General features: G+C 40.7%; 1 protein-coding gene across 1 annotated transcript in view; it reads right to left on the minus strand.

Moving 5' to 3' along the window:
* The window catches only part of LOC129089362 (collectin-12-like), a 43,556-nt gene extending 32,754 nt beyond the window's left edge, over window positions 1-10,802 (minus strand). The window contains exons 1-2 of the mRNA XM_054596774.1: window positions 10,400-10,802; window positions 6,939-6,989 (exon numbers count right to left, since the gene is read on the minus strand). Coding sequence (XP_054452749.1) covers window positions 6,939-6,989; window positions 10,400-10,406 — 58 coding nt within the window. The 5' untranslated portion in view covers window positions 10,407-10,802. The remainder of the gene's footprint in view (window positions 1-6,938; window positions 6,990-10,399) is intronic.
* Window positions 10,803-14,285: the final 3,483 nt, after the last annotated feature.

A 14,285-nucleotide genomic window follows, 5' to 3' on the forward strand; every position in this document is an offset into this window, starting at 1 on the left:
TCATCAACCTGAGTCTGTACTGTCCTCCATCCCATCACCACACACCACTTTCAAGCTTCAACGCCCAGTAGAGCCAATAAAACCACACAGTGTGGACGCAGCCAGCCGCTCCAGCCAAGTCTGGCTCTACTTTTGGGGTAAGACGCTGAACACAGAGAAGGTGGTCCAACTGCCAGTGTAGCTGCACTGTGGTCTATGTCGAAAGTTATGTAATGCATTATTAAAAAGGAGAATTTTATGTACGAACTATTTTCTTCCAACCAAAGTTCCTGCATGAAACGCACAAATGTAATTTTTTCGGCGCTTTGAGCACCACAAGCCAAGTGTCATATAGTCCTATTATATTGGAGAGGAGGCAGACATCTCTATAGCCTGTATCTCCAAAACTAGGCAACTCACACTTAAACAATATATATTGATAATTAGCACTACATGTAAGTGGAAAGATATGTATTTTTGATTTGGGATGAACTGTCCCTTTAAATAAAGATTTTATCAACAGATGCGATATTCCAATTATCCAACATAGAAAAAACAATATTTTCTCGCTTATTGTTGGTGCAGTCTAGTCATGAAGACAGCTTTAATTGCATCTGCTGAGGTCTGTGAGATCTCTCTCTCTCTGAGATTGTTGTTGTCACCCACTACAAAAAACATTGTGTTCTCAAAGCATTGATTGGTTCAAGGCTTCTGAATTCCTGCCCTTTATCTCCAAATCATTAAGTCAATCGAATACGTCTGTTGCTGTGCTCATTGACAGCTGTTTCCACAGCTTCCTCTTCCTCTGCTAGAGCCAGAATCTGTGTACAAAAATAACATATTTTAAATCAGTATATCTTGATTTACGTGATGTTAAGAATAGTGCTCCTATCTTTTGCTCACCAATTCTGTGTTGACAAAATGACATCATAAACGGCCGATATGACACAAATTAAAAACAATTACGATTCAAGAGCGGCATCCCTCTCCAGAGACATTATTCCCATTAATCTGGATAATTTACCGACCGTGCTCTCAACAATTTTCAGATGTACAGAAGTGCCAACAGGTAACGATTTAAACATCTTGCACACATCAGGTAAAATGAAAAGGTCTGACAGAGCAGGGATTGATTCTTTTTCTTTCACAGATTGAAAAGGAAAGTAAATAAAATGGTTGAATGCTTTAGGCTCTATAATTTTAATTTAATTTCCCGCCATTGAACTGGAGTATAGTGTCACAAATCTCAAAAAAAGGGGGAAAATCTGTTTTGGCACATAGCGGGTGAACCAACACTGAACTATTGTGCTTAACTACTTAACACGGTGAAGTTGATCCAGCAAATATAAAAGCTTCTCTAAGAATGTTCAGGCAGGCGGCTCCAATGTTTTTTCCTTTTGCAGCAGATGTACAGATGTGAAAACACAAACACATGCCTGACTTGAAGCAGTCATCTGAACACTTGAGAGCAGAGTCAATGGAAAAAAACAACAAAAACTCCACAAGGCTGCCTCCTTTTGCACAACACCCAGACATTTTTCAGTATCTCCCAAAAAAACAAGTACTAAAGTGTAAACAAGAAAGAAACAGTGAATGGTGTGCTAGTGTGGGGGCCAACGTAATCACAGCCGGAGCAACAAACACAGCACGGGCAGGTCTGAGAGCCGGACAGCGAGCTGCACTGACTCACTGCACAAAGAAAAATACACATTCTTCATTCTAGCTCTCTGCTGTTTTTCAAAGAGAGGAAGCAGCAAAGTTGATGTTGGCCCTCTCTGGAGCCCCCCCCCCCAAAAAAAAAAAAATCCATTAAGTGTAACGCTGAAGCCGAGCCATATGCAGAACTTCTTCAGCATATCTGAGACTAGTTGACAGAAAATGGAGTCAGACACTTCCAATACTTGTGCGTGTTTCTCTTGTGATTGAGCCAAAACCTGCAGGGAAAGGAAAGCTCGACAAACATCCATTATGTGAAAAGAAGACGCCTTCTCAGATGACAGCTGGTTGCAGAGGCATATTTACCATTGGCCCGACGTATCCCTCGGGGACACGTAGCAAGAAGTGGTGTGAAGAAGTTTGATGAGGTGGTTAAGCAGACTTCGGTCAAAACAACTACGGCTATTTATATAACACAGCTTACTGACAAAAGCTCCGCTGCAACTCCAGAACTGTCATGTTTTTAGATGTGAAATCCTTTTTCATTGACATATTGAGTTAATATGGGTCTTTCTCTAACATCTGCATAGCGATGTCTGCACTGTATGGGTTTAATAAGTGCTTGCTATAAAGATAAGATGGAAGTCAAGGCAGCTGGAGCTCATTTTAAACTCCAAGCTTGATAACAAATGGAGCCATGCGAGGGTTCATGCTGTTCCATATATGAAAATATTTTGTCTGACACCAGGGAGTCCATATTCACTATTTGGCACTCATACTATTGGCAAACACCAATGCTGAGTTCTGCATCCTTGCTGCTTCCTGCTAATGGTACTCCCTCTACCTCACTCTTGTATTTAGGTTTATGTGAACTTTTTCTCAATATGTGTTCTTGTTACTTAAAATTTTGCCCGGAGGTTTGATCAGGCACTGAAACTACAGCATGGATAACATATGGTTATCGCAGAGTTTGTGGTTGAGGTTAGGTGACTAAAATCATGGTAAGGCTTGAAAACAACCCACCAGCAATTGTTGTTGTAAAACCGAGCATGACTACTGGTCGCCTGTATGAAACTAAGATGGCCCATCCATACTCAGATATTCACATGTGTGCAGCCTGTTTACACAAACGGACTAGAAACACTGGAGAAACAAGGGGGAAATCAAGAGAGGCTCAACTTGATTCAGATGTTTCGGTTAAAACCAATTGCCTTTTGTAATTATTTTGTGAACCAATAGCACATATTTGTTATCTACTCCAGTCATAAAAAACAAAATGTAGAAAAGGTTGTCGAGGTAAAAAACGACCTATTTCTCTGTGATATAACCTTAACGACTTTTTTTGTGCCAGAAAAGCTGCAATGTGAAAAACGAACTGCCCATTTGTAGTGAATGAGAGTAAATTGTGTACATGCTCGTGAGAACGCACCATTACTTTCTGCATTGGAACCGAACGTTGGCAGCATATAAATTATTCCTGAACCTGAATTTTCCTGGATTAATTCGTAGGAATACTGGGATGAAAACAACTGTTATCCTACTCTTTTACAGGATGTAATTAAAGACTGAAAAAAAATAAACTTGAGGCCATTTGCCTTCTGAAAATTTTTCCCTTTCAAGTCATATTTCATGATGGTTTTCCTCCGCTGTGTGAACACATTCCTCAACTGACCTGTAAGAAGTGTTGCAGCAGATTTATTCTTGTCACCGTCTCCATCTGAGTCATTATCATCTGTGTTAATCTGGGTGTTAAACAGAGGGGGCTGCTCTGGGGTTTGTTCAGATGACCTGCAGCTGACCTACGCCCCCCCAACGCTAACGCTCTCAGCAGAAACCCTCAAGGCATGCTTTACGCTGGCCGCTGCCAGGACGCAGTGATTTGTGTCGTGTCTGGGATGCATTCCTGCCTGCCTGTCATTGGTCAATCCAGGATTGACCCACTATCCTTTTGACCAGTCACGGACCGCTACTGCAGATCTGCAGGTCTGCGATAAGATCAACAACAAGTCAAACCCAGCAGAGCTCTGTGTTGTTTTATCTGACTCTCTTTCTGTTACCCTGTTGTCAACGTCTACTCCTCTGTAACCCTTTAATGTTGCCTCTCCATCTTTCTTCCTCCTCCGACTCACTACGCTCTTTATTGAAAACATGAGCGAGTAATCTTTCATTAGGAGGACAGAACACAAACTGCATGCATGCATGAGCCAGAGGGGGCTGTAAGTAACCGGCAGGCATTCCCGAACATTCTTTTCTGGTAATAAAGTCCCCGTTAATTAAAACCACTTGCTGTTGTGCGCCCAAAAATAAGTCGAGCAAGGATTGTGACTCCTAGGCCGAAAATAAAACTGTTGACAAATGCTTCCCCCTTGAATTAGAAGAAAATAAAGCGTATTAAAAAAGGCAGAATCAACTACTGAGCACCGAGGAACACTAGGATAAAGAAAGCAGTCGAGATAAATACATTTTTGTGAAATCATCTTCACTTGAGGTAGTAATTGTTTCTCTTTTTCCATCCCCCTCTTCCCTCGACACATTGCTGACACAGCACAGCCCAAGTATAGACCCTGAAGGCTCACAATGCCTTCTCCCTCTCCACCTCTCACTCAGGGTATATAGGTTTGGACTGAATAAACTTCCAGTGTGGATACAGGAAGTGGCTCAGCAACTTCTCAGGTTTGGACAAACTCTCGGTGGGATAATAGACCTCTTGTGGAAAGCAGATGTCAGAATGAGTCTAGGACATCATTCCTCTCCTCACTGAGGACACACGAGAAGCATACAACATATTTCTGTGGCAGCACAATAGTATGTGTGGAAGCCACAGACAGATGACATGTGAAAGGAGTAGTTAAAGGTTTTAGAAAATACTATATATAATATGACTATATTTTCAATTACTGAGAGGGAGAGGAGAAGGTCAAAATCACTCTTATGTCACTCTTATGGAGCTGGGGCAAAGAGGTGATTAGCTTAAGACTTAAAGAAGAGGAAAAAATGCTAGTATGGCTCGTTCCAAAGTTCAAGAATATGATTACTAGCATCTCTTAAACTCAGTAATAGACAAGTTCTATTTTGTTTCTTTCTTCTGTAGAAAAACAGAAATGTAAAAACTTAAATTCGTAGTTTTAGCGGCGTGTAGTGACTTATGAGAGTCTTGTTGTCACTGCAGTGAAGATGTTGCATGGAAGTAACCAGATGGGTAGATGGGTAGACTGTTAAGGAAAAGTTACACAGGTCTAGCTGTTTCTCTCTGCTTCCAGGCTTCATGCTAAGCTATGCTAATAACCTCCGGTCTCTAGCTCGATACTTAACGCAAACCCAGGCCAAGAAGCATAATTCCTAAAACTCTTGCTTTAAAAAAAACTGAAAAAAAAAAAACTGAATACATGAGTGGAGAACCAAAAAAGAGACTTCAGGAGAGAATGAGTCACTGAATGATTCACCAGTTGCATTCTGTTGTTTTTGTGTTATTTGAGAAACTTTAACATGAAGTTTCAAATGTTTTGACATGGTTCAAGCCGTGCGTATTTGATACCCAACAGATACATTTTGGTGGAGTGTTCCTTTAACCCTTTCTCCCTTACAGATGGTCAAACAGAGTGAGTAAGAAGTTCAGATTTTATGAATAAATATGGGTTCATCAATTCCTCTCTGAATGACACTTTAAAAAACAAAAAAAAAGTTTTCTTGTTAAGAAAGCTGAATAAACACACACACATGCATTCAAGATGTGTGCACATGTATAAATTCATCTTGATGACACATAATCTGGACGTCTAAGTCGCCCACACATCCTGACATATGACTGCTGAGTGTCTGCATGACACGCGTGCTCCAAAACACCTCTTAAATCAGAGCAACTACTGTGACCGTTTAACCTCACAGGGTTGAAACTTGATCTCTGTTCTGGGACAGAAGCAGGAGAAAGTTATCGGGAGACACACATTCATCAAACTGAAGTTATTGCTCTTCACAGCCATGCTACCAAAGAGAGAAAAGCTGCAGCTGCAAGCAGTAATAACAGGGACAGTGTCTAGGAGCTGTGGGACACTGCTCCTAGACACTGTGAATTTAAGATGGTGGTGTATAATACAGAAAATAGAGAAAAGGTATACGGTAAGACTTTCTATGATGAACTTTAAACATATCTATATTGTGTTATAGTCTGCTTATAGCACAGTCTAATTACAGTTATAAGCACTCATGAATATGATTTCAATTATATTAAAGCATGGAATAATTAAGACAACATCACGCATGATGCATATAAGAGAGAGGTATGGCTGTTTTAGAATGTTTTATAGAAAATGTACTCATGTATAAGAAACAACATTGAAAGCTAAATTAAACTAGAGACCATCTTGCAATGGGATCCCAGCAGCCACGATGCCAATTCAGACCAGGGTATTAAACTACCCCTCTGCTTCTGGCGCCCCTTGATCGAATAACACCCATCTTCAAACTTGACCTTCATTTTGATCTCATCTAAACACCTGTAAAGTTTCGTAACTGCATCCTGCCCAGTTTCGATGCTATTGAAGTGACTGTCCACAGACAGACAGACGGACATATAAACACCTAGCTACCCGTGTCACCGTCGAGGCTGGTAACATTACTCCGGACTACGTACATGGACCAGAGGCACAGTCTTTTGAGACCCAGTTTAATATCTCAGTACAAGGTTTTGTGTATTTTGCCAAAACGTCTCCTGGTGGAAATGACTGTGGCTTGTGTCAGGAGATCCGCTCGAACTCAAGGAATTTGTCAATGTAACACTTTTGAAAGTGCTAGGCAAAGCTGGAGGAGTTACCAACATCTGGCCAATGGGTGAAATTTTTATTGCCTGATGACTGAGTGAGATTATGAACCTGTCTGGAAAAATTGGGATCTAAGACGAGATAAATTAGAAGAAAGAGAAAACAAGCAATGACCCATTTCAAGACAGATTTTCTTGGTTTTAGACCAAGTTATTATGTGTAATTTTTTGCTGAGTGAAACAAAAAGTACACCGAGATGCTGATAAGGTTGCAAAGTCAGGCAACTGGTCAGGAACACCCAGGATGCTGCGGTTTTTCTTTCCATTTGCTGTTATAGCAGTGAACTAAAAATGAAAGCAGCAGCCAAGAATAAGTTTGTTTCTGGGAAATGAGGGGCAGCTTTCTTTTAACCTGTGAATTTTACAGCCAAGGAAAATATTGTATTTAAAGAAAACATTCTTTATACAATCATTTGGAGAATTTACATCACTTGTGTAAACCAGTGAATGTTCACCGCTGGAAGTCAAGAAGTTATTTGATACTCACCAAATCTCTTATATCCAAAGGACTGCACCTCCTCCTCATCAGCAAAATCGTCTGGAGGGAGAACACAGAAATAAAGGAAACAATTAAAGATATGATGAGCTATTAAACTACACACACATACTGCATTCAAACAATAAAAACAGAGAAACTGGGACACTACTTCATATTATCACATCAACTGTTAACAATTATAACTTGGACTTCAGATCAATCTTCGCTAACGAATACATTCTAAATAATACTTTTTTGTCCCTGTTAGGGATATATGTGTTCATGCTGGGACAGTACAAGAACATCTTTGTTGGTTAATTTGAACATATGTATATGTTTCTCTCTGTTAAATGGTTCTTAAAATAAAAAACAGAACAATAAAAAAATAAAATAAAATGCTGACATTCACTCGGCCTTGTGCAGTGTATCCGACGTCATACAGAATCACATGAAATCGCGCAACCTTGGAGGAGGAAAAACATTCAGTGTGCCCTTCTACCAGACTCCTCACCTCCAGACACCCAGAGCAAAGCCTCCAAACAAAGAGCATACCAAAGATGAAGGACTCTCAACTCAACATAACTTGTTCTGCTGATGAAGACAGTAAAATGGTGTTGAAAGCTCCAGTAATAGCTGTTTAGTGGCACATGGGCTTTTTTTCCAAGGATGAACTTGCTAAATCAATTTAAATCCTTTTAGCTTTATTTAGTCCTTTTTAAATGTAATTTTCTCAACTTGCTTTATCCGTGTTAAAATCCACTGAAGCCATTCTTTGTGTAGAGATTAATGTTAAAGGTGCAAGATCAGAGAATGAGAGCATTTCGATTGCCTCTCAATGGGCCTCAATGATGGCGAGTCGGCGGCTCAAAGCTAACGGTGCTAACAGCGCTTACAGTGAAGACTACAGCAACAGAGCTAACAGTGTTTACCTGAGGGGGAACAGGAGGGTGGGGATACTCTTCCTATTAATGTTCAGAATGTTAAATATAGCTCCTTGAAATGAAAGAAAACACACTCTTGCTCAGATTAGCTCAGCTCTTTTAAGTGAACTCTTTTTCCTTTACTTGGTGGGTCTACTCCCATGACCTGACGGGCCCTGAGCGGCGTCTCCCTTTGAGCAGATTTTGCGTCTGTGGGAAAGTACTTTGCAAACTTCAAACTTTTTTTTTCACGTGTCATCATCCATGGCCAAGGAAAATAAAGAAAAAACACATGTGTCCCAAACAACTTCAGAAAAAGTGTAGAATCGTGCCTAATAGTGAAAAGGTGAATAAAAAACATGGATGGGACGTCGTCTTGTTCTTGGTGTTTTGCATGTCTCCTCCTGAGTTTAACAGGTAGGACTGTTCTTGAACCTGTGAGACATCCCAGTGACTTTGAGCTGACATCTCTTGACGGAGAGCAGAGGGAGTTAAGAAGAACAATCCAAACAGTTGTAAATAATCTGAAAACATCTTACTTGAGGAATCTGGCTTTCCCAACACCCCCAATACTCGGTTTCCTGTTTGTGTTTCCAAGCAACTTGTTTGTGTCCCATTACAATGGTAATGTTACCGTAAGTATGCTTGGCTTTTAAAGAACCATTCGGGGAATTGGAGTTCATCCATCACATTTTGCCCAAAGGGTTGAAAACAGAGTGGATTTGAAAATAGTGGAGTGAAACTCAGTGTCATTTGAGTTCAATACTTCTCTGTGGGGCCATAAATCTTAAGAGGGATTACTCAACACTACGGGAATTAAACCTAGCGAGCACCGATTTGGTGATTTTGCAGGTCAAAAGATGTCTATGCATTGTTGTTAATGGACTTAATTTAGTTGAAAAGTGAGAAAGCATGTATTTGTCAAAATTACACGTAACTGTCTGTTAAACAGCATTTTAATAACTGTATTTCAATATATAGTTAGCCCCTGCTGCACATTGGAATATAGTCTTTGAAAGGCTGTTGAAACAATTGTTATAATAACCAGAACTTTAACATTCTGACCAAATCAGCTTTAACGTAGACATCTTGCAAGTGAGTGCTTACTACAATAATACAATGTTTGTTATGAAAATCACTACTGACTTTTATGCTTTCTGAATCCTGTTACATGTTAGTGTTTGTCTCTGTAGTGGGTATTAGTCAATAATCAAAATCAAACAAGATTATCAGAGGGCCACTGATGCACCAAAGGAATAAACTGTATGCAGTCAGAAGAAGTCCATTGTTTATACATAAAGTGTTAGCAGTGCAAAAATAAATCATGATAACAATGTCCTGAGCTTTTTCCAGAACCTTTAACCACACCGCTAAACCTTCTTCAGTGGATGAGTAAATTCCATCCACAGATGAATGGCTGAAGTTAAAAAAAAAAATGTAAGGACTCTTTAATAACGTTTCTTTTTTTTTTTTTTTTTATCAAGCTCAATTTTTTTTTTTGGGGGGGGTTCTTGTGGTTTATCTATAATTAGCAAACAAATAATCAAGAAAGCTGGTTCCTGCTGTCTCTCTCCCAGGTGCATGCTGGTCCTACAGACTACCTGCCTAAATATACAAAGATGTCGACAGTGATGTCAAAATCTTTATATAGCAACACAAAGAACTACAAAAAGCAATATAAATAAATCAAGTAAACAAAACAAATAAAAGCCACTACAGTATTGCATGTCACTTTTCAGTAGCAACAGGAAGTGGCTCACATGCCAGTCACCTAAAAAAAAAAAATTCTTTGAGAGCTGAGAGTTGTTCATATTCATGTCCACAATGCATAGTGTTGTGTTAGTATTCTAAGATGGACCACAAGGTGGCAGGAGTCATGTAGTGTTCATTCAGTGTAATGTAGACCAGGGCTTCCTCTTTGTGAGAGGAAGACAATGACATGCACGATGATAATTGAGCAACATCCAAAACATCAGGGCACCACATGAGAATCACATCTGGCAAACTCAAAATAAACCTTTATTTAAATGCATGAGTTGTTGTGGCCACCATGACTCACGCGCTTTTGGGGTCTGTTTTATTCCCTTAATGCATTAAAAGGCAGCAAATCATTGGATTACAGGTCCGGGAGTTAAACTGCATCAGTGTTTCCTTCAGCTGCTTCTTGTTACATTAAAACCAAACTTTTTGATCCAAGTTCTTCAGTATAGAAGGCACAAATAAGGTTATATTTGACTACTAACACGTTAATATTTGCTGTCTTGATGAAGTTATTGTCATGTGTATTCTTGTATAATAGTTCTGTTAGTGTAGGTTAGTGTTTGATGTGCAGCAGCAGCAGCCAGAGGCAAAACACTCCCCAAGCACAGTCCCTAACTGAAAGCAGATGTCAGACCAGAGATGAAGCCCACGCATTCCTCACGTCCCAGACCAGAGAAAGAGGCAGAACTGTGACAAAGAAAGCGTAAAAAAAAAAATAATAGATCCACTGATAATCAATGAAACTGCAGCATGTGCATCAGGTCAATTGTTTTCTCAGAGTGAGCATACCTTTCATTGTGCTTTACAGGACTCTAGCGTTGTGAAGCTGTTTTGTCTGAAGTCACATCCACAGCATCGCAATGGCATTTGCACAAAAGCTCAATTTGAGCGCACCTTGGATCCGCGAGTGTCCAGATGTCCCCCCCGCTTGTTGGAGTAGAGAGATGAGAATTCAAAGCTCCATCAGTGAGACTTCACGCAGGGGACGGTCTCCTACAGAGCAGGTAACCTCAGGGTCCCACCTCTCCAGATGCTGCTGCACAAAGAAGAATGGACCTTGTTGCAAGTAGGAGTTACAACAGTAGAGGAACTAGAGAAGCACACTATCTTCTATGTATCTGGTGGTGTGGAGAGATGCTGAGGGTGGGGGTGTATCCTAGTCCGGCTCAGCACTCTGCTGGTACCCGCAGCAGCAACTGGAGAAACTCAGAAAGTGAAGGAATCCAAAAGTGAGAGGAAGTGGAGCTGCGGGGAGAAACCACGTGTTCCCTCATCTGTGCGCACCGTCTGCACCCCTGATTGCTATGTGGGGGTGTGTGTGTGTGTGTGGGGGGGGGTGTGTTTTGTGTTGTTTTTTTTTTTTTTTTTTTATAGTATTGCCTGCAAAAACGCTGATTAAGCACCAGCAAAGATTGTTGAGTAACACTGTTTGGAGTTGGAGCACATCCTTGAGGTATAAAACTTAGAAAAGGTTCCTGCAACATGTGGGGTTGAGCTTTGATATGTATTACATTTACATACTTAGGTCTTCTTACCAAAACCAAAGTCACTGTCTTGCCAATAAAGGATTAATTGGCATTACCTCAATTTGAATGTTGAATAGAGGGAAAAGATGTTGCCTTAGAAGGAAACTACTCCCATTTGTAAAATTCCTACATGTTATATGGACTAAGACAGTCCACAAATATCAGTTAACATGAGCAACTCTCTACCAAATTCAAAAACTAAATGCTAAAACCATAAAAATAGAATAGGAGTAGAAGGACATTCCCATTCAAATCAATGGCGACTAACTTCCGTATAAACTAAACCAACTGAGCGGTTTCATTGAGGTGAGAGTTTAAAGACTTGATGCTTCATCCACATACTTGTTGTGTAGGAAAGAACATTGCTATCACCAGATGAGTGAAAACTTTGTTGGGATCATTTTCTGTAACCAGTGTAGCATTAAAGCAGGATGGAATTAGCCAACTAGCTGTGCTAATTCCACCATGCTTTTATGTTACACTGATGTTAACTGAAAATGAGTTGAATTTAACGACCAACAATCGCTCTTTTACCAGTGGTACAGCAGCCCCAGACTTTATACTTTATACATGTTTGAGACTCACTTCTCTGGTTTCTTATTCAGGTTTGCATTTAGAATACATGATCATCTAAAAATAACTAAATATGCAACTCCCACTAAAAAATGTTGCACTTTAAATACAACAGTAGAGACCCTCTTTGAGCCTGCACAATGAATCTATAGTACATTCATTAGTTTGCCATGTGGAGGCAGCCACCAGCTCTAAAGTTGACCTGACTAATGTGTTAATTATCTATTTACACTCCCAGCACACAAGAAGCAACGTCATTATTAATTTGGAGTTGTGTTTCTGGCCACCTGATCAATAGAAGCCCAATATTCCTTCTTTTTAAGCAGATTACATTTTTTTAGTTGTCTCTACTGACTCCTGATAAAAATAGCTGTCTCTTTAGCTGCTGAGTGCTCCAATGTATTCCCCAGGTAGTCCTCAACTGTGTATATTGAAAACAGCTGCCTGCTTCAGCTGAAAACACTGATAAGAGCGGTGGGATTGAACCAAAACGACAAAGTTGAAGGCAATTAAATCAAAATAATGAGCTGAAAGATGCTATAAAAAACTCTGCAGCCTTGGGTGGTAATTATCTGTAGGTTTATCAGCATGAGCACCTTTCACATTACACATAGTGCTGGGATGTTTTGTCAATATAATAATATTAATTACAGCAGCTTTAAATTAGTGAGAGCGATCACTCCGTGTCGACAGAAGACAATTACCCAAAATCCAAAGTATATTTATTCCTCACATCTGCTGTTTGTTAACCACGAAGTTGGCTGAAAGACAAAATATCCCCCATGCAATAACTGTTAATCTTTTTAATAGGAGTTTCAGTGGCTCACTCACTTGTTGCATGCTCATTATTTTTATTTTAAACTGAGGAAATATCTGCGGCACATTCCCCTTTGAGTTTTTCTGTTGAATGAGTTACAACAAGACAGAATTCACACCAATCCTGCTCCTTCAAACAAAACTCAACACGGCTCTCAGACGTTAACCGTTTCATCCATTACTTCAGGTCTCTGTGAAGCAGTTCATCGGCTGCATCTGTTTATCTCTTCAGCTCAGGACTCCATGCTTTGATCAGTAACACAAAACGTCACACAAGACCACATCATGAGCCGGTTATATGGATCTGCTGCTACACCTTGAAGTTTGTAAATCAACAAAAACTTTTCCCACGATTAATTCCTCAAGTTCAACTACTGTGAAACACTTTTTTTCACAGTAGTAGAATTGCGTGCATGTAGCCTCAGACCCTTTTTATTGTCAACTGTTTTACGTTTGAGTCCACTGTGGGAGAACATGGGAAGAGCGTTTCTCCCTGCGGTGTTATAGGAACCAGGTGTTGAAGGTGTCAGCGAGGCTGCAGACAGAGCTGAAGCGCTGCCTGGTTTTGATTATTATCCAGTGAGGACCCTTTTTTCTGGGTCACAGAATGCAAAGAGGGCACATTTCTTGAGGTAGATGGGGCACCAGTGAAGAGATGGGGACAGAAGAACTCTTTCACCCTGAAGTAGTCCATAACATTCCAGGAGTGGAGATGCTTAACAGCTACCGACTGGGAGGAATGTTTCCTTTTCCTAAAAATACTCCGGATCCACATCTGGGTACGGATCTAAGACTAGCTGGTGCTAATTAATACATGACAGACTGCAGTTACCGCTGAATAATGGCTCGGCTATGATGGGTTGGTTTCATATTTACAGTAGCTTAAGGATGCAGCTCTGCTTTCATGAGGACAACAAATGGCTCAGATCCAGCACATGTGATCTCGTCTTAATGGAGAATCACTAGACGGTTCACCTTAATAATCCCTCACTGACTAATTCTCTCATCAATCAAATGCCAGGAACTCTTTGCTGTAAAGTGCTGTGATAACACTTCTTCTCTGCATGTAAGGATTAAAGGGACAGATATCCCCAAACATCAAAAATACATATTTGTCCATATGATGACGTATATTTTAAATGAATACATGTTTCCTCAGGCTGCACGGTGGTGTAGTGGTTAGCACTGTCGCCTCACAGCAAGAGGGGCCCGGGTTCAACCTTCTGTGTGGAGTTTGCATGTGTCGGCGTGGGTTCTCTCCGGGTTCTCCGGCTTCCTCCCACAGTCCAAAGACATGCAGGTTAGGTTCATTGATGACTCTGAAATTGCCCGTAGGTGTGAATGTGAGTGTGAGTGGTTGTTTGTCTCTATATGTCAGCCCTGTGATAGGCTGGCGACCTGTCCAGGTGAACCCTGCCTTCGCCCATTGACAGCTGGGATCGGCTCCAGCACCCCGCGACCCTTAACTGGATAAGCGGTAACGGAAGATGGATGGATGGATGGATGGATGGATGTTTCCTCAGTGTAAACATGTCTGACATGACTAAGCAACTTCTTATGCAAAACAAACCTCCCTGGCAGTGTTTCGAATGCTGGATTAACAGACATCAAAGACTGTAATAGGATGAAGCTGGAGGGGAAGGAGCACAAATAGATCAGGTCAGGTCCACACACAGCTCTTTGTTTATTCCTGCCAGTGGAGACGCACCTTCAGTCATCTGCTGGTGAGTTCCTCTGTTGTGTTGGTCACTTTGGGCCTT

This window comes from Anoplopoma fimbria, chromosome 3 (genome assembly GCF_027596085.1).
Source record: "Anoplopoma fimbria isolate UVic2021 breed Golden Eagle Sablefish chromosome 3, Afim_UVic_2022, whole genome shotgun sequence".
Lineage (NCBI taxonomy): Eukaryota > Metazoa > Chordata > Actinopteri > Perciformes > Anoplopomatidae > Anoplopoma > Anoplopoma fimbria.